General features: G+C 46.4%; 1 protein-coding gene across 1 annotated transcript in view; it reads right to left on the bottom strand.

Annotated features, from left to right (window-relative positions):
- The window catches only part of TFB1M (transcription factor B1, mitochondrial), a 725,212-nt gene that overhangs the window by 631,243 nt on the left and 73,594 nt on the right, over nt 1-20,375 (bottom strand). Inside the window, exon 2 of the mRNA XM_069607739.1 lies at nt 261-412. Coding sequence (XP_069463840.1) covers nt 261-412 — 152 coding nt within the window. The remainder of the gene's footprint in view (nt 1-260; nt 413-20,375) is intronic.

Genomic DNA, 20,375 nt, shown 5'->3' with positions numbered 1-20,375 from the left:
GGTGGAAGGAGAGCAGAAAGTGGTCAGTCCAAGACAGAGAAGTGGTGAGAGGGTTAGAGAGGGGGATGTCAGAAGAGATGAGAACATCCAAGGTGTGCCCGTGGAGGTGGTAGAGAGGCCCGAGGATGGGCAGAGGAGGAAGACAAAGAGGAAGAGGAGGGTGCCAGAGAGGTGGCGGAAGCTGTAGTAGGAGAAGGGAGGAAGTTGGGCGAGGACAACAACAAGAAACAACAAAAAAGCATGCATGTAACATCATGTACCTGCAGTCCAGGAATAAACCGTGTGTCCTTTTCGATGACTAGGAGCTCCTTAATACCAGCATTAAGGATAGACCTTGTAATTCCTCCTGGCCCAGGTCCGACTTCGCAAACATAGGCGTTATTTAAATTGCCAGCATTTCTCACTATCTTATCTGAAAGAGAGGAAATAAGCAAGTCAAATATCCTGCCATCACAAAAAATGCAGAATAACTACCTGCAACAATCCTTGCATGGCCAACAATTGTCTGCTCGCTAAACAAATTATCACCTTTCATAGTGGCACTGTTCTGGTCACTTTTGTAATGGGAATAAATCTTTCCTCAAAGAAATGGAGGTTTGTGAAAAATACTGAATATACTTCATTGTTACATTGCCATAGAATAACAACTGCTTTGAGAGGTTCTATGAAAAAAGCCATCCTATGATGGGGGTCGGATAAAAATACAACACAGTGCAACAGTAAGTTAGGAAGGTTTCCAACATCAATGTGTTCAGGGTTTGAGGTAACTTTCACAGCCTGTGCAAGCAAGGCACCTTTTTGGGTTCGCCTGTGGGCAGCTGTGATCGACCAATCAGAGTAAACTTTCAGGAGGGAAATGTGGAAATAAGGAGGACAGCAATACAATGTAAAACTTAATAGTACAAAAATAGATTTTCTAGTTTGTCAATCGAAATGCTGTGCTGATTACAGGTAAGAAAACCAGTGTTCTTTGAAGGCGCCCCTAATTGTTCAGGTCACTTGCTAAGTGAAAGATCAATAAAGTGCTAAGTTTGACAGTTTGTACTCCGGGGTGTGTTAGGGATTGTGCCAAGGACACCTGCTGGAAGTTGAGAGCAGGATGAGCCAAGGGGCTGGAGATGCCCACCCACTCTGTAATGTAATACTCTGAGGATCGTTAGGTCTGCTACTCCAAACCCAGCCTTGTGTGAAGATCATGTACTGCTCAATGGATACTCAGAATTTCAAGGAAAACAAAAAAGGTGTCACAAGGAGTGTGCCAACATTAAAAAGGGGAGACTCTTGGCTCACAGGCTTGCTCCCAAAGGTACTTATCACCACAATGACATTGGAAAAACCAAAATGTCACCAACAAAACAGTTTGCAGTCCCACCGAGTGAGAGGATCTGCAGACCCCAAGCACACCTACTTGCAGGGTTTCACAAATGTGTACATAAAATCAAAAATACTTATTCACTGGGTCTCTGCAGTAGAGGGGAAGGATGGAAGATCTGGGCCTCCCAGGTTTCAACGTTATAGTTCGCAGAGATCTGCACCAATTAGATCAGATGCGCATGACACACACACACTTGCTTCCATTTAGTCATGCAGCGCAGTGCAGAGCTACAAGGTCTCCGAATGGAGGGATGGGTGTCAGATCAGGTAGGATTGGAGGAGCAGGCGAGAGAGAGTGAGAAGAGGAAAGGGCATTGAAAGAAAAAGGCCAAAGTGAAAAGGAAAGCAGAGCACATGAGGCACAAAGGGGTGAGACAGACGTAAGGCGTAGGCAGGATGAAAGTTAGAAGACCGGAGAAGGGGTAGGGAAAGAAAAAGCAGTAATGGATAGTGACAAATGAGAGACAGAAGACTGGAGGAGGAAGAAATGGGAGGCAGCTGTGCAGAGTAGGCAAAGAGGAGAGCTAGAACAGAGGAAGAGGGAAGGAGACTGATTAAGCAGAATTAGGTACAAGGGCAGTGAGGAGAAGGGATCAGATGAGGTCATAAGTACAGTGAAAAGACTTGAGGGAGAGAGGGAGAGAAAGAGAGAAAGAGTGAAAGAGAGGGAGAGATGAGTTTCGTACCTCTAACTCAATTTCTGCAGCAAAAAGGCGTGTTTTGTAGTCGATCCTCTTTTTTATGGGTGATTTTGTTCCCAACCAATGGGACGTCGAGTAGTAAGCCCCTCCCCCAGGAGGTCATGTTCAGATTCTAACAGGCGAGTGCTGACCTTTGTCAATAGCTGATGATAGGCCTTTAACCCCTGATGAGGACGGAGGCCTCATGTGAATCTATGAAAGATACCATTGCTGGAGAACTAGAGTTACAGGTAAGAAACATACTCCGTCTTCAGCATTGAATCTTTCAAAGATTAACATGCTTTAAATAGAACATATTGCAGTACTCTTAACATGTTGATTTAATATATGATATGGCATTTGTAACACGCCTATACACAAGTGTTGGAGGCGAAACGGATAAAGGCCTACCTTAATGGAACAGGTGGTGCAGGACGACTATCCCCATCCTTTCATCTGTCGCGTGTTGCCCTTCTAGGGAGTAATGTTTGGTGAATGTGTGGGGCACCGCCCAGGTGTCTGCTCAACATATGTCCATTAGCCGGATCCCTGCTCACAGTGCTGCGGACGCCGCTGATGCCCCCAGCGGAATGGCCTCGGACCTTGCCCATCAACGGCTTATTTGCATTTTCATGACAAGAGAGAAATCGCATAATAGATCCATCTTGATAACTGACCCTTGTTTCGAGATAGTCTTTCCTTTATTAGATGGCCCAAAAGCTACAAATAGTTGAGTAGAGGCTCTGAAGTGCTTTGCTCTGTGCAGATAATACTATATTGGAATTAGGGGCAATCGCCACGGTGACCGGCGTTTTGAAAGAAAGTTGGCAGTATGAGGGTAGAGTTCATGTGGAAGTCTGTTGGGACTTAAGGGATAAAGGGGTCTGTTTTTAGCAAAACTAACCTTTCCGAAACGTAAATACGGCTCGTTAACTGACGGTGCTTGTATTTCTGACACTCTTCTTAGGAAGGTGATAACCACCAAAAATGCCACTTTCCATGACACATATTGGATATGTACTGTTGCCAAGGGCTCCAATGGGGCGTTCATGAGACCCACCAATACCATGTTCAGGCTCCATTGATCAGCTGCCTTCCTGGTACGTGGAAACAAACGAAACACGCCTCTCAAAGTGTTTAATCAATTTGTCACTGGATAGTGGAGTGGTATCTCTCCTCCTGTTGTACCCGATATACCTGCTAGGTGTATCCTAATAAAGGAATGAAGCAGTCCACTATGAGCTAAGGATAAGAAGTAAGGAAGGAGCTGGTCCGAGTGTACTCCCAGTGTACAGCCCAGTGGCTGTAGGCCCTGTTCAGCGCACCAAGTGCAGAACCTTTTCCATTTGAATTTGTAGGACTGGTTGGTTGATGTCACTCTTGCTGCTTGTAGACATTTTTTACATTTTTCTGGCACCTCTAAGTGCCCAAACTCCAAGAAGTCAAGTGCCATGCCAATAGCTTCAATGACTATTGGTTGTGGTGTAGAAACCCCCCCCCCCGGTGCAGAGCCAGCAAGTTGGGGGTCAGACTGATATCTAGACGAGATCTGAATACCACGATTGGCAGGGCCATGCAGGAGCTATCAGAATGAGGCGGTAGAGATACGTTATCATCTGCACTACTTTGCGGATCGCTGGAGTTTGGGTGTGGGGGGGGGAACGCATAGGCAACTAGGCTGTTCCACGATATGGAGAAAGCATCCCGCATTGACCCTTCTTGCAGAACCCTGCTCGCAAATTGTTTGCATTGTTTTGTCTGGTTGTCAAATCTGCCTACGGTTGGGACCTTCATGTGAACACTTTCCCGAGTTGGGTATTGTTCAGTTCCCATTTGTGACACTATGTAGTTCATCTGCTAAGACATCCTGCCACTGAGATTTGGATCCCTGGGAGGTGGTAAGCTTGAAGCGATATATGAATTTACCCAAGAACCCTAGCTGTTGAGCTTCCCAGGACAGCATCTTGGATCTTGTTCCCACCTGTTTCCGTATGTAATATATTATTGTTGTATTGTCCGCCAGTACCCTCACTGTTGACCATCTCAACACCGGCAGGAAAGGAATGACCGGTCTGCCCACCTGACTGCCCTTAGTTCCAGGATGTTGATATGTAGGACCGCTCTGACTGCATCCACTGCCCTTTCAGGTACGATATGATATGATATGGCATTTTTTAACACGCCTATACACGCGGAGATGATAGACATTCGCGCCCCCACCCTTCCGAACCAGACAGGGAGCCATCTGTGACCAGGGTTCTCTGGTGTTGTCGTTCTTGTAACAGATTGCCCACAGCTATGTGGTGCGTGGATGACCAACATTTGAGTCTGTGCATCAGTGTGGTGGTGATCATGAATTTGTTGTCCCAAGACTCAGTTGTTTGAAATCATTGGTCGTACATAAACCCCTGCAGCGGCCTAATGTGCAGTCTACAATGTGGAATGAGAGGTATATAAGAGGACATTGTTCACAGCAGTTGCATGCATTTCCGGATGGCAATCCACATTCCCTGCTTGAAGGAGAGGGCCATCGTTGTTAAGGCCTTGATCTGGTCTGGTGACGATCGAACCAGCGCTTCAGTCTTGGAAAAAGCAGCACCAAGAAAAACTAGTCATTTGGAGGGCTGCATGCAGGACTTTTTGTAGTTTATGGCAAATCCGAGCTGCTGAGTCTCCTCCGTTTTTTAAATTGATTGTTTTGCTAGAGTTAGTATGGGTGCCCGCACTAGACAGTCGTCTCAGTATGGATAGACATGGTGACCGTGTCTCCTGAGGTACGCCACAATTGGTGCTAGGCACTTCGTGAGGTCTGGGGGGCTGACCAGAGTCTGAAGGGGAGAGCCCGAAACGGTTAGTGTTTGTGTCCCACCATAAACCTCAAGTACGGTCTGCACTTTTTATGCATTGGAATGTGGAAATGCATGTTTTGTTGGTTGAGACGCCAAGAAGTCGTGCGGCTGAACCGCTTTTATGACATCTTGCATGGTAACCATCTTGAATATCTGTTTTTTTATGAATTTGTTTAACATCCCGAGGTCGAGGATAGGCGCCATTTTCCATCTGGATTTTTAATGAGAAAATACCTTGAGTAGACCCCTGTACCTTGAAGATGTTTTGAAACCCATTTGATGGCATATTTCTGTAGCATCTCTCGTACCTCCTGTCTAAGCACTTTGAGATGGTGTAGTACATTCCTTTTTGGTAGCATATCTGGAGGGCGTTTGGTAAACTCGAGATGTGACCTTGTTGGATGACGTCCAATACCTATCTGTTGTGATCGTGCTCCATTTGGCAAAGCAGTTTGTGACGTTGCCCCTACTCATGCCCCCTTCTCGGTCTATGGCTAATCATGCTTGTGTTTTGCCTTGCCTACCTCTCTGTGAAGAGGAGGAGCCTCTGCACTGGCCTCTACTCTTTTGACTTGTGGTACCCTTGAAAATTCCGCTCAAAACCTTGAGAGCAGTAGGAGCTTCTACTGTAAGATCACCCTCCCCATTTGAAGGACAAAGAGGCGGTTCTGCCCAATGCACCCCTGAATGGACGAAGTCTTTCTACCCTGTAGTGCAGTAAGTGATCTTACGGTGTCAGTGTCCACCTTCATCGCTGTTAGGGTGCCGTTGATCTTCGTGTCAAACAGGTTATCACTTTCAAAGGGCACATCTATGACCTTACTCTGGACTTCCTGTTGGAAATCTGTACAGTGGAGCCAGCCTTGACGTCAGAGCACCGCCCTATTGACTATTTGTTTGAAGACAGTTTTGCCGATATCTTCCGCTATAATGATGTTGTGGCTAGAGGATATTTCCCCCTCATTCAGGATGGTGAAGGCCTCCTTTCTTTTCTCCTCCATCAAGTGTCCCAGGATCGGTGCCAGGATCGGTGCCATCCTGTGCCACATTTCTCTATTATATTGTGACATGATAACAAGAGCATTCACCGCCTTCACAGTGGTCGCTCCAATGGCTAGCACTTTTTTCCCGAATGCATCCACCTTTCGTCCTTCATTCTCTGGAGGGAATGGGCACTTTGGTGACAGCATTTACTCTTCTGCCAGCTGCCGCTGAAACTAAAGACACGGGGTGGGTTGTGAGGTGCGGCATCTCGGGTGGATTCCAGTGCTTTGAATTTCTTTTTAAGCCTTCCTTTGACGCTCTCTCTGTGAATAGCCTTCTTCGTATACATGATCAAAAATGGGGATCAAACAAGAAGCAGTCCTTTTCCTCAGTTGGTGTGAAACCAAACTCCTGACATGCTTCTGTAATCATAGAGTGAAATGCCCCTATTTTGTCTGGTGGCAACTACTTTGGGGGTTCATCTGGTGTGTCCCTCGTGGGGGAATAGTCTGTATCCCAGTCATTGCCCTTAAATGATGAGGTTGTGGATGCTGTGTCCTGAAGATCAATTGTTTGTCGTCATCTGCTCAAGTGGGTAAGTTCCCCTCAACAATGACAGACTCTTTGGATTAAGATAAAGTTGGCGAATCCCCCCAGGCCCCTTTCTGTGTCGCAAAATTGGAGTCAATATGGTGCTGAGATATGGTAATTTGACATCATCTGTGAGTACGTTATTGGCGATACCGCTGGCTAGGTAGGTTGCATTTCCTCCTCTATAGGTTACCTTTCCTCCTCTATGATGTCAGGAGGGTTAACTGGTGCTGGCAGGGCTGTGGTAGTTTTTTGTAGTCTGGGTGAACATATGTCCCTCGCACTCACTGCACCTGTGGACGGCTAGGAGTGGTTCAGTGAACTAGCAGGCTTTTGCATCAATATTTATTGTCTGTGGATGGGGTCTTTGGGAATGTCAAAGATCAGTGCACTGCACCTTCGTCGATGAGCAGTGTTCTTGTTAAGACGGATTTCTGAACTCTGTCCTGGTGGCGCAGAAGTTCAGAAGGCCAACCTAATTACTTGGAACAGGGTAACCTCTGGACAAGCCAGAGCAATCAAGGTAGCGATCGCGGCGGTCAAGACTAGGTCTCAAGAGGGGTGAGGGTGACTGGAAGCCCGCAATGAGCACACAAAGCAAGAGCGCTTACAAACTACTCCAAACAGTTGTTATATCAAAAATAGATACACATTTATTTTAAGGCCTTTAAAATAATGACCGTAGCGAGAAAATCACAATATCACAATATTAAACCAACACATACCATATCAACACAATATATATACACAAATACACAGTCGCAAGCGTTTAAAGCACGAAATATGTAGTCCACCTGAAAGGAAAGGAAAACAGGCAGCGCGATAACGCTTTAGACTCAGTTCGCCTTCAGAGGCACCTAACTAGATGGAAGTCCGAGCCCTGCGAAGAGTGGAGCCTTGTGCTCAAAGTACCTGCCACGCCGGTGCCAACGGGCAAAAGGGGAAGCTCTTCGGAGGAAGTCAGGCAGTTCGGGTTAGTGCACAGCAGAAGGAGAACAGGTTCCGCAACTCAAGCGCAGCCTCCACAGCGGGCAGAAGCAGAGCGCGAGTACGGCCAAAAGGGTGCGGTTTTTACACAGCAGGGAAAAGCAATGGGATACTGCAGGAGGGCGACCAGATCCTAGCTAAACTACTCACCGGTCCCCGAAGCAAGCAGACCCAGGCTTCTCCACGTAGATTCAGCAGCTGGCAGGTTCAGAAGAGCAGGGAACGCCTCGTAGTCGTGTAGAGCAAAAAGATGTCCCAATCGACGAAACCAGCACAGTTTGTTGCCGCAGCAGGACAACGGAGCGGCCGTGTGTATTCAAGCCAAATGTACACTCCTCCCTTCAGACTTGGGAACGCCAAGCGTACGAAGCGTGGGAGAGTGACCAGGACTCGAAATACAACACAACCTGGCGGCGGTTACAGAGCAGGACTCCCTTGTAAGCTGGTCAGTCAACTGGATGGCCCAGAGACACTTCCGAAGGCTTACTTGGCAGGAGATGATGAGGTCGCCGGGAATAGCTGTTCCTGCTATTCCAAAGGTCGAAGCACCAGTACAGGCCTTCTGGTTCGATCCAAGGAGGAAAGGGGTTTCACAGGACGACAGCAGTGCAAAGGAGGATTCCTTCAGCGGGTCACCAGCGATTCCTCGGTCCAGCCTCTTGGTTGCAGGATACTTGGCTCCTGTATTCCTTCGTTCGTGAGAACTCAGGAGATCGACATGGTAGTGGTGTTTCCAGCTCCCTCTTATCCACGGTTCCCTTCGCGCCAAAACGGAGGGGAGCCAATGGGAGATCCGCTCATCAACACACATACCATACGTGGACCAATCACGGACCACGGTGGTCCCAGGCATTCACACCACCCCAGACTCTCTGGCACCCAGGATGTGTATTGGGACCAGACATCCCAGCCCACACCCTGGAGGCACACAAACGACATGTAGAAGCCCGCGAAAGCAACCACGTTTCGCGGGAAAGTACATGCCCAAATAAGGAAGGCCCCGGGTCGCCCAACCTGGGGAAGGTGAAGGGAGCAAGACGGTCAGTGGACAGGACAAAGGAGCCTCGCGGCCTGGCCATTTTGGGGAGCCAGGCCACCATTCTGGGTTCAGTGCAAAAAACGTGCTCAGAACGCCAAAAGGAGCTCAAAATAAACAAAACGATCGCTGCCACCATTCCAGTCCCTGAATGACTTGCACCGATCAAATACCATCCTAAAAGAGTATCTAGGGCCTGTAGAAGGCTAGAGACACAAGAGAGCTGTAACTTAGCTTACAGTGCCCTCTTGTGTCGTGTTGCACTAAAGCTGCGACACGATAAAAGAAACTACGGGAAACAGCGTTCCCCGGTACCGACTGTCTTAAGGGCATGTCAGTTTCCCCGTAAGAAAGGAGCGAAAGCCCAGAGAAGTGCGGCAGAAGGCTGTACTTCTCTGGCAAAGTCAAGAACAAGGTTAAAAACAATAGCAAAAAGTTTAGGGGTTGCCACATGGAAGGAAAATTCCCTACAATTACGAAATCTTTCCTAACAGTTCTGACGACGATAAATGTTTTGATTCAGTCATTGAGGAGCGGAGGAATTCCATCATCAACAGGGCTTTCAGTGACTATTTCATCAATGGGGCATTCGGCGATGACCTTGTTGAGAGGACATGGTCTTAGATGACAACTTCGCTGACGGGACCTTCAATGACAGTGAGGGCCTTCGCTCAGCAGCCTTTTTCGTGGTGCTCACTGGAGAGCCAGTAGATGTCGAAGGCCTCTGGGTGATTGTGGATGACCCACCCTTTGTTGAGGTGCTTGCGGACAGTGTATGTGCCACTGCAGATTAGCCCTTATCGCAACGGTGGGTGTTCTGCTCTTTATATTTCTTGAATTGTCTCTCCTCGGACCTAGCCCTTTTTTGTGAGGGGATTATCTTCACAGTAAGTAGTGGCACAGACACACTCTTGGCAAATTCAGCTTCTGAGGGTGGATATTTCACCTAGTTTACTTACTGCAGAATTAAATTGAAACATACTTGGTTATCCCAGTGGTACTGTGAATCACCCTGGGTCTTCAATCGAGTGCTGCAGATGGATTGAGGGAATGTACCGCTTGAGAGTGCAGTCATCCAACATGTGTACGACATACTGATTTGCAGCACCACAGAAGAAGAATGCGGGAGAGATTCAGTAAAGCGAATGACAGTACTGGCAGAAAAAGGGTACAAAGTTGAAAGAGAAAATGCAATATTGCCACGAAGAAGTCATATATAGGCCAGATAATATCAAAAGAAGGGAGGAAGGTGACACCCGAAAGAGCTGAAGCATTAGTGAAAACTTTCAGACCAGAGACAGTGGAAGAATTGCAGCAATTACTAGGACTTTGCAATTACAGTAGGGCATGGGTTTTTTGACTACAGCACGTATGTCAGGCCACTTTTAAAAGGACTTAACGAAGAACAGTAGTGACATAGCCTGGACAGGCGGGATGCTAGATGCCTTTGACAAAGTGTAAATTAGCAATCAGTACACCACCAGTGTTAGGAATCCCTGATTATAATGAAGATTATTTTTATTTTTCCATTCGAATGGAGTAGTGGTGACGGCTGTCCTTGCACAAAAAACTACCATCGGACTCAAACCATTAGCATTTTGCAGTGGGATACTAGATTCAGTGATTTTAGGCCATTACCCATGCAAGCAAGCATCGGGGGCAGCAGCCTTTGCAATTGAGAAGTCTGCCAGCATAACCATGGGCTGTGAACATGCTATATTTGCCATGCTTGAAAACCCAAAATGTACATTGACTATACAGAGCATCAGGTTATGAGGTAATTATATCAAACCAATTGATTAAAATAAAGGAGGGAGATTGTGTGCATGATTGCACTTAATACACTGAATAGTAGATGAAATGCCCTACGTCAAAGAAAATGTCATAAGGAAGGATGATTCTCTTCATTGACGGGTTAACTTCAATAGGCCAGAGCACCGACAAATGGCACAGTAGGACAGCAGTGGTAAGGGCAGGGGAAAATGACAGCTTTGAGACAGTGACCACTGCAAGATGGCCAACGCATTTCTCAGCATAATCGGGAGAATTGGTAGTGCTGATTTAGTGCTTGAAATGCATGAAGATTAGGCGGTGATTGTGTATTTTGACTCCACCTATGTGACATCAACAGTACATGCAGGACTGCTGCATTGGAAAAGGAGGGGCTTCCTGCGTGCAGATGGCACACCAATACAACATGTACCCTTATTAGACAGACTCAGACGCACTTCAACTCCCATCGGCCATCACTGTGATAAAGTGCGCAGTGCACACCACAGGTGCAGTTTTGATTTCTCACAACAACAAGGCCACTAATTTACAAGCAAAACGAGCAGCATATTTTCCAGAAATATCTGACATTGCGACTGCACCAAATAAATATCCACGTGCACACAACATTGCGATGAAGCCGAGCTTTAATATGTTAGCTATAGCAAAAATTACTGAATTACAAGGAAGGGCACCGCAAGAAAAGCAGGAGCCATGGAAAAGAAGCGGGTGCTCATTGTCCCCCATAGATGCAATGTGGTGGCAGGACAGCACCGGGAAACCAGTTATGTCTCTAGCGCTGCTAACAGAAGTGGTAGACCAGTTGCATTACCCAGCACACACATCAAGAGTGTCTTGCAGTACTGATTTCGGAGGACTGATTTGTCCCTAATTTGGCAGAGCACGTCGCTAACTTTGACATAAATTGTTTAACATGCCAGAAATTTACAGCTGCACATACTCTGCAGGCAGTGAGAGGACCAATATCTGTGAAGAGTACTAGACCATTTCAGCATTTGCATATTAACTACATGGATGTGCTCCAAATTTTTAACAGCTACAGGTATATGCTAGTAGTCATATTTCCCTTTTCCCAATAGATCGAAGCTGGTCTATGTACACATCCAGATGCTACATGGGCTGCAAAGTTCCTCGTACGTGAGGTATTTCAAAGGTGGGGAGTATGCTTAGTGCTCCAGTCTGACAATGGCCACACTTTGTAAATGAGGTATTAAAGCACATGACTATACTGTTGGATATAAAGCATACATTCTCACCAGTTTACCACCCACAAGCAAACAGAATTTTCGAGCACCCCAATAGCCTCCTAAAGGAGCAAATTGACAAATCTAAAAGAGACGTTGAAAAGTTTGGCTACATTGCCTTCCTTTAGCCCCATTTCCATTATGCAATCAGTCCAGCCCAGCCCATCATCTGACTCCACATGAGCTGGTGAACGGACGCCGAATGCATACGCCCCTTGCTCCTCCCACTGAAGCTCAGACTGACGCAGAAAATTCTGCTACTGTGTTAAGGAAAGAAATGCATGATTATTTGGCAGCTATGACGGAATCTCTCAAATGTATGTCTCGACAGGTGCAGGCGTGGAAGGGGGGTTTGACAAACACAGATGAAGCTCTAGAACTAATTAACCCAGACAATCTGTTGAGATCATTGTTACTTTACGCCAGGGACAAAATATTGTGCAGAAACCTTACAAGAAAGTGGCATAGGTCACGCTTTGAAGGACCCTATCTCATGGAGGCTGTCACTCAGTATACAGTAAAGCTCAAAGGAAGGCACACCTGGATTCACCTTGGTGACGTCAAACCCTACAGAGGAGAGACACCCCCTGCCTGCCAACATTGAGCCCGATAGAAAATGAGAGAAGACTCCAAACAATGTTGATGTTGAGGGACAATCAGCAGCAAGAAGAATAAAAGGTAACAAGTGATAATGTTGCTGTGAAAATGGCCGCCAGCTGGCAACATTTCCTCTAAAAATGCAGACAAACATTTTCCCCAAATATTCTTGTATTATATATAATTATAACCCTCCTAGATTATTTTGGGAAAAGAACGTTAGGGGTCAGGAAAATAAAGTGGTCTACCTGGCGATTTTGTCAAATATACATTACCACATGGAACCGAAAGAAAAACACATTAGCCTTCCATAAATACAGGAACAGTTGGCCTAACCTCCTGCGAAGGGGATAACTCACAATAACACACAACACCTTTAAAGCAAGGGAGAAACAACAAATGTTCCCCATAGCCCTCCTATACTTCCTGTTCTTGTCCTTTTTTTTTATGAACTCATCCTTTTCTAGAAGCTTGGAACGTGTGTTTGGCTGTGCTGCTGTTCAATTTAAAAGCCTACACTGTTTTAGAAATACATTCTCTCACTTTTAACCAGGTTTATCTTGCAAACACTTGTTCCCTAACAACAAGCAAGAGCAATATTTCCCCCCCGACAGGAAGATGTGGTCCTTTAATGAATGAGACATCCGGCCTCATTACGAGTCCGGCAGTAGCCGTGCCGGAAAAACTGGCAGGCTGCTGCCAGACCCGTAATACCATTCCGCCTCCGTGATTGCCGGATCACCGGGGCATTACAACCCCAGTGACCCGGTAATTCTGGAGGCGGAATCCTGTAAATCCCCATTCCCATAGTCCCATAGCACTCCATGGGGATGGGGACCAATGAAACACTGGTTCCGTCTATGACAGAGCCGGTGTTTCACTCCCGCCAGGTCAGACCTGGCAGGAGTGACACCTCCCGCCTGCAGGACTCGGAATCAGCCGGTCCGCAAACAACTGTGACAGCGAATTTACCACCACCTTTGTTTCCGGACCAGCTGACTTGTAATGAGGCCCATTGTCTTTTAGCACCTGGAAGGTCTAATACCCGTACACAATTGCAAAATGAAGAGACTATAGCCATGATGGTAGTGGCAACTTTTTCCTCCTTTGTGTGTTTGAATTGTCTATACTGGTTTTCAGTGCAACACTATAATACCTATGATCGGATAAAGCCATCTTTTTCTATTCTCCACAATACCAATACCAGTACACTACGTATAGTAATGCCAAGGTTAACAGCCCTTGGGAATTACCCCAAACATAGTAGTACAGGGGGAAGGGCAAAAAAGTGTAATTGAAGCTCACTGCTTTATGGGCCGAAATATTGATAATATTGCTCATGTCTCAAATAACACGGGGTACCGTCATATGAGCCACGTGGGTAGACGTCTGATGAGAACGGTTTAGTCTGTTCCCTCATATCCTATGCCAAGAAAGCCTCTGAATATTGTTTGTTTGTTTATTGATTGATTTGTAGGGCGCACCAAACCTGTAACTGGGCGCACAGCATGACAAGAATACTTAAAGCTTAGTTACAGGTATATCGAGGTACAGAGAATACTTAGAGGCGTGGTTACAAATGCCGAGAGGTACAGGTAGGGGGCATACACGTAAACATACAACTGCGATCATTGGTCTTAATGGTCGTTAAGGCGTACCCAGGTGAGGGTATTGCATCCGAAGCTATAATAGGACTGTTCCCTTCTGAGCTCCACTGGTAGTGCATTCCAGTACTGGGTCGCTTTTACTGGGAAGCTGTTGCCTCCTGTTTTTTTAAGTCTGAATCTAGGTATTTGAAGACAGTAGGAATTGGATGTCCTAGTAGTTCGTACAGAGGTTTTTCTAACTATTCTTTCCTGCAGGTATGGAGGGGCTGCGTTATTAAGACATTTGAAAGTTAATGACACAGTTTTAAGGAGGATCCTATCGCTAATTTTCAACCAGTGATGGTTTCTACTAGCATTGGATACATGCTCTCTGGAGGGGAGGTTCAAGGCCGTTATGAGTGCATTATTTTGCAGTGTCTGTAGTTTGTCGATGATGTATTTGTTGGCTCCTAGATACAGTGCATTACACAGTAGTACAATTTTGATAAAATGACAGCATTAGCTAGGATAATGCAGCTTGTTAGTGAGAGGAAGGGTCTGCATGCTCTAATGAGTTTGCCAGTGTAAGCAGTAGATGAGGCCAATGAGTTTACCTGTTTTTTTAGGGTTAGCGTGGAGTCCAGATAGAAGCCAAGTGTCTTCACTTCTTTGGCGACTAATAATATTGCCATCAATGTTGAAGGCGCTATAGTTAGTGTCGAGTTTTTTTAGGTTATTGGCCGAGCCAAGGATCAGGATCTCCGTTTTATCATTCAGGCACAGGCCATGGGTTGCCATCCATGCCTGAATGAGGATGTATATTTCGTTTACTAAGGTTGTATCTGATGTGAAATTGCCTGAAAGGGGAATGAGGATCTGGGTGTTGTCTGCGTAATTTGTATAGGTGACACCCAGTCTATCCAATTTGTCAAATAAAGGCTTAGTAAAGATAGTATACATTGTTGGTGAGACACAGGAGCCCTGTGGGACGCTGCATGTTGTTTGAATAGGGTCTGCTGATGCAGAAGTGGAAAAGACTTGCATGTTTCTGTTGTATAGAAAGGACTGGACCCAAGCTATGGCTTCACTCGAAAAGTGGGCAGCCGATGCTAGGTGTTTGCATAATACTGCATGGTCCACCAAGTCGAAGACTGCAGACAGATCAAGGAGTAGCAGCATAGCTGTGTTTCCTTTGTCGTTGAGCTCGTCAATTTGCGCTTTAAGGTCTATTATAATGCTGTCTCCATGCTATGCTGGGGTCTGAAGCTCGATTGGGGGAGCCTAGAAGTTGGTTGGTCTCAAGGTAATTCAGAATTTGCAGATAGGCCACTCTATTATCTTAAGGAGGAATGGGACAGTTGTGATGGGCCTGCAGTGCGTAGTGATGGAGGGTTCTAAAGTTTGTTTTTTGAGAAGGGGCAGACCCATGATTCTTTTAAGCTACTTGGTACTGTATTGGATGAAAAGGAGGCATTGATGAGTTTAGCGATAAAGGGGATAAATCTCTGGCCGCATCCTTAATTATTTGGGCTGGACAGTTGTCTCCTTTGCAATTCAACAGTTTTGGGGATGCAATGATTTTTTCAGTTTCCAGAATGGAAACTTTAGAGAATTTAAATGGGGCCAAATCAGGCTCGTCATTAGGAGTGGTGGTGGTTGGTATTTCGGCAGGGGGGAGAGAGTCTTTTTTTAATGCTATTTTAGTTTGCAGTGTTTTTATTTTATTTGCTAGGGTATTTTGAATGCTAGTGCACCATTGCTTGTCTTTAGGTACATTGTCCGGTGGAGGTATGGGTGATTCTAATTCTCGCAGGATCACAAACAATTCCTTGGTATTGGAGCATGCTTTTGAGATTCTTTCATTAAAGACTTCCTTTTTTTGTTTGGATGATTTCTTTCTTGTAGTTATTGACACAAAGTTTCAGTTTTAGTTTATTTTCTTCTGTTGGGGAATGTTGCCATATGGTTTCTAGTTTCCTTTTTTCCAATCTAAGTTCTTTGAGGTGAAGGGTATACCAAGTGTTAAGACGAGTCTGTTTGGTTTGGCTCTCTGGAGACAGTGCACCCTTGCCATACTGCAGCCTTCCCTGTAGTCACAGGATCAGTATTTTGGCAGGGTTCCTCCAGCTCCAGTTCCAGTTCCTTTCTCCTGGCCTCTGTTCTTCCTCCAGCAACACTAGCTCGCTCAAAGTGTGCCTGTGTTCGCCACCATTTATACTGGCTGGGAGTATTAACAGGAGTCCAGTGTGAGCGGTTGTCCAGCCCTGCCCGACTCTGCCTAACCTGGTTAACGGGACAAGATAGAGACTGCCCATAAAAAACATTGTACATTGGTTCCTATGGGTAATCTTCATAGCTCCAGTTAGCCTCTTCTTCGTCCCAGTGGTTTTGGTAAAAACCAGTGGGGAGGAATTATGGGAGTTGTAGTGTTTCCAAGTGGTGGTAAGAAAATTATAAAAAAAATGCTGCTAGGAGAAGGGGAACAATCTTGGTGCTGTAAAACATGGGATGATACATGTGTTCTCCTTTTCCTGGTTGTCCTACGCCTCTCTTTTGTGTTGGTACCTGATGGAATTGGGGAGGCGGCAACCATATAGGATTCAAAATGTTGTTTGGTAGAAGAGGGAATATTGGGCAGGGAGGTGTTAAGGTAAGAGGGACACCATGTCTCGCCTTGGGACTCCTATTCCCTCTCTGGTCCACTCCCCGGGTCTGGCCCAACAGCAATAAACCCTCCCTTGCCACCACAGAAGAGGATACCATGGGGGTTGATAGGGAAAAGCCCTTGGGTTTTTCACAATAAGAAATACAGGCACAGTAAAGGTAGGGGAAAGCAAAGGGTGCAAGAACATTTTTCATGTGCCTGGATTGAAAGTAGGAACAGCGGTATTAATGCACCACTATTGGGTTTGTGGGTCCAGAGCTTACATGCAGCTCCCTCCCAATTGGGAAAGACTTTGCTCTCTCGTAGTAATAAGTGCACCAACCTTGGTGGTGCCCCGTAGTAAGGTGCAGGTTGGTTATTTCCCCAAAATGAACACACACCCAAGGTCCCTACCCTTAAGCATACGAAAAGGGGTAACTATGATTCGACAAAGATGGAAAAGGCAAATGGTGACATACCAGATGAGCATTCACTGTTCAGTAGAATAGAAAGAGCAAATTACTTACTCCTGGTAAGATTTATTCGACTGGATGTTCCTCCCATGTACTCCTTATCTCTTGATAATCTCCTTCCAGCGTCAGCTGCTTTGGAAAATACATTTTCGGCAGAGGGCACCATGTGTCGTCGACTCGACGTCCCTCGGGCGAACCATCTGCTCTCGAGCATGACGTCACAGACAGTACATATAGCACACACTGCGCCAGTTACTTCAGCTCTAGTTTTTCCTCTCTGGTTTCAGAGCACAGGTATTCACAGGGTTAAAAGGCCAGCCACTTAAGAGAGGAAGGTGTAATATATTGAAATTCAAGTGAGGGGTAGGATTTGAGGGGCGATGAGGAATACGTAGGTGGAACATCCAGTTGAACGAACATTAACAGGGGTAAGTAATTTGTTCTTCGAGTGGATTATGTTCTCTCACGTATACCTCATCAAAGCAGTATCTGTTGGAAGTGGGAGTAAGAATTATATATGTCATTAATGCTGTGAAGTACAGCCTTCCCAAATCCTGCTTCCTGTCCCAACACAGAGTCCAGGCAGTAATGTTTTGTAAAAGTATGCAGAGAGGACCAAGTGGCAGCCGCACAAATATCTTGTACTGGCACCCCTTTCAGGAAAGCCGATGAAGTGGCCACACTCCTTATAGAATTCGCTTGCAGGCCTACAGAAACATCCTTTCCCGCTAAGTTCTAGCCTTCAGTAATGCAAAGAATGATCCAGAGGGATAACGTTTGTTTGGTCACAGCTAGTACTAGTTTGCGTCTAGTATAACCAATAAAAAATTGGTCAAGAGATGTAAAAACTCAAAGCTCTCTTAGGGTCAAGACAATTAAACCTTTCCTTCTCTTTAGAAGGATGAGGTGGAGGGTAAAAAGTAGGCAGGACTATTTTTTTGAGAAAGGGGAAATTCTGATAGTAGCTTTGGACGAAAGATGGGACAGACCCTCATAATTACTTTTTCCTTGAAGATGGTAAACGGCAGTTTACACGAAAGAGCCTGCAATTCGCTGACTCTGCATGCCGATGTAATGGCCGTGAGGAAAACTGTTTTGAGAGTTAACATCCTTAGAGGACATGAATGAAGCAGCATGAAAGGAGAACACAATATATTTCAGTACCAAGTTCAAGTCCCAAACGAGTACAAAAAAGCGACTGGAGGGAACACATTAGTTATCCCTTTCAAGAATTGTACAACAATCAGGATTTTGAAATAGGATCCCTGCTCTGGTGCGTGCTTAAAGATGTATAGCGCCACCACGTATCCTTTCACATTATCAACCTGGAGCCCTTGGTTGGCTAAATGAAGCAAATAAAGATAACACCATATGTGTGTCACACAGAAAAGGAACATTCCTTTTGTTGCAACAGCTTCTAAACATATTCCAACGGCAGCAGTACAAATAATTTGTTGAGGGTCTTCTGGCTGAAAGCAATACCTCCATTACATCTTCCAGGAGGTCCCAATCCTTGTATCTCAACCTCTCAGAAACCAGGCGTGAAGGTTGAGAGTCCTGACTTCTGAATGGAGAACCCGACCTCCCTCTCGCGAGAAAAGGTCCTCTATTTGCGGAAATTGGAGGGCAGATGGACATGCGTAGAAGGTCTGTGTACCACATTCTCCTGGGCCAATCCGGAGCAATCAGGGTCATGGCTTTCCCAAACTTTCTCAACCTCTTGATGACGTGAGAAATGACAGGGACTGGAGGGAGTGCATACAGGAGTGGACACTCTCAGTCCACTACAAACGCGTCTCAGAGGAAATTCCCTGGAACAGAACAGGTTGCACTTCCTGTTGACAATGAGCGTGAACAGATCTACTTAAGGGGTTCCCCACAGGTCAAAGATCTCTTGAAGGGCTTCCTGAGCTAGCTCCCACTCATGGGAGACTGTGCTCCGCCTGCTCAGGCGCCTGCTACCATGTCCTCAACTCCGGCTAGGTGAACAGATGATAGAGAGATTCCTTCTTGCAATGCCCAGAACAAGAGCTGAATTGCCCCTCTGCACAGTGGTAGTGACACTACATCTCCTCTTGTTGAGGTAGTACATGGCCGCGGTGTTGTCTCATTATCTGAACATTCTTTCCCCGTACAGAGGGCAGAAAGGCCATCAGTTCCAAAAAGGTTGATGTGTAGTTTGGACTTCAATGGTGACCAACAACAGGTGATGGTCAGATTGTTGGCGTTGACTCCCCAACCTGTGAGGGAGGCATCTGTAACTACTGTTATCTCCGGCCATGGTTGCCAGAAAGGTTCCCCTTTCAGTATGTTCTTCTCGCAAGCCCACCACAGGAGATCCTGCTTGACCTTGCTCGGGACCTGAAGTAGGTCTGTCATGCTGCTGGAGAACTGAGACCACTGAAGAGACCTCATTCTCAGATGGGCCTCTGGCACCAGGAAAATACAGGCTGCAAGGAGGCCGAGCAACCTCAAAAGGTTGAAGGCCAGAAGACGTTGGGCATTCTGGAATTTGACGACCATGAGCTGAATGTGCTGAGCCCTCACCTAGGGTGGCGAGGCTTTCCCCGAGGAAGCAACGAGGACCGCTCTGATGCATTGGAGCTTCTGAGATGGTATCATGTGAGACTTCTTGAAAATGAGCGAGAAGCCCAGTCTGTCGAGAGAGTGGCAGGTGGTGCTGAGATGTTCCAGAACCTGTTCGTGGGAACGGGCCCTGAGCAGCCCATCACCCAGGTAGGGGTAGATGTGAATCCCTGGCCTCCTGAGACTTTCTGCCGCTACTGCCATCAACTTGGTGAAAACCCTCGGGCGGAGGTGAAGCCGAATGGCAGAACCCAAAACTGATAGTGAGAACTGCCAACGGCGAACCTTAGCTACTTCCTGTGCTTGTAATGAATAAGCACATGAAAATAAGCATCATGAAGATCCAATGATACCATCCAATTCCGGAGCTGGAGGGCCTGAAGGATCTGAGAAAGAGTAACCATATTGAACTTGTCCTTCCTTAGGACGTTGTTCAAGAATCACAAGTCCAAAACGGACTTGTGATTTTTTTGGGATCCAAAAGTAAGGGCAGTACAACCCCGGGTTCCTCTCAGTCACAGGTACCGGCTCTATGGCACCTTTGTCCAGCAGGATGGAGACTTCCTCCAGAAGGAACAGATCTGGAACTTTGAGGGAGTGGCTACCTGGTGTATGAGCCTGAGGCCTTTTTACGAAAGTGAGGCAGTACCCTGGGCTACCGTCTGCAAGGCCCAAGGATCAGAAGTAATGCCCCACCAATTTTCCCAAATGACTTATACTGCCCCACACCACAGTCCTGTGGACTAAGGCCTCAGAGAAGTTTTAGGGCAGCTCTGGCAGCGGCTGAAGGTAAGGCAGATGTTGCTTGGGCGGACTTTGCACCTTGACCTCGTCCACCGAGGAAATTTCCTTCAGCCTCTCTTGCTGGCTTGACCCCCTCGCCCTTCTGAAAGATGTGTAATGGTGTCTCAGGGTAATTTCCCAGGGGTCGGCAAGGCCGTCCGCGGACCTCC

Source organism: Ambystoma mexicanum, chromosome 4q, assembly GCF_040938575.1.
Source record: "Ambystoma mexicanum isolate Mex_15411 chromosome 4q, UKY_AmexF1_1, whole genome shotgun sequence".
Lineage (NCBI taxonomy): Eukaryota > Metazoa > Chordata > Amphibia > Caudata > Ambystomatidae > Ambystoma > Ambystoma mexicanum.
Note: the sequence above shows the minus strand (reverse complement) of the source record. Positions and strands in the feature narration are given on the sequence as shown.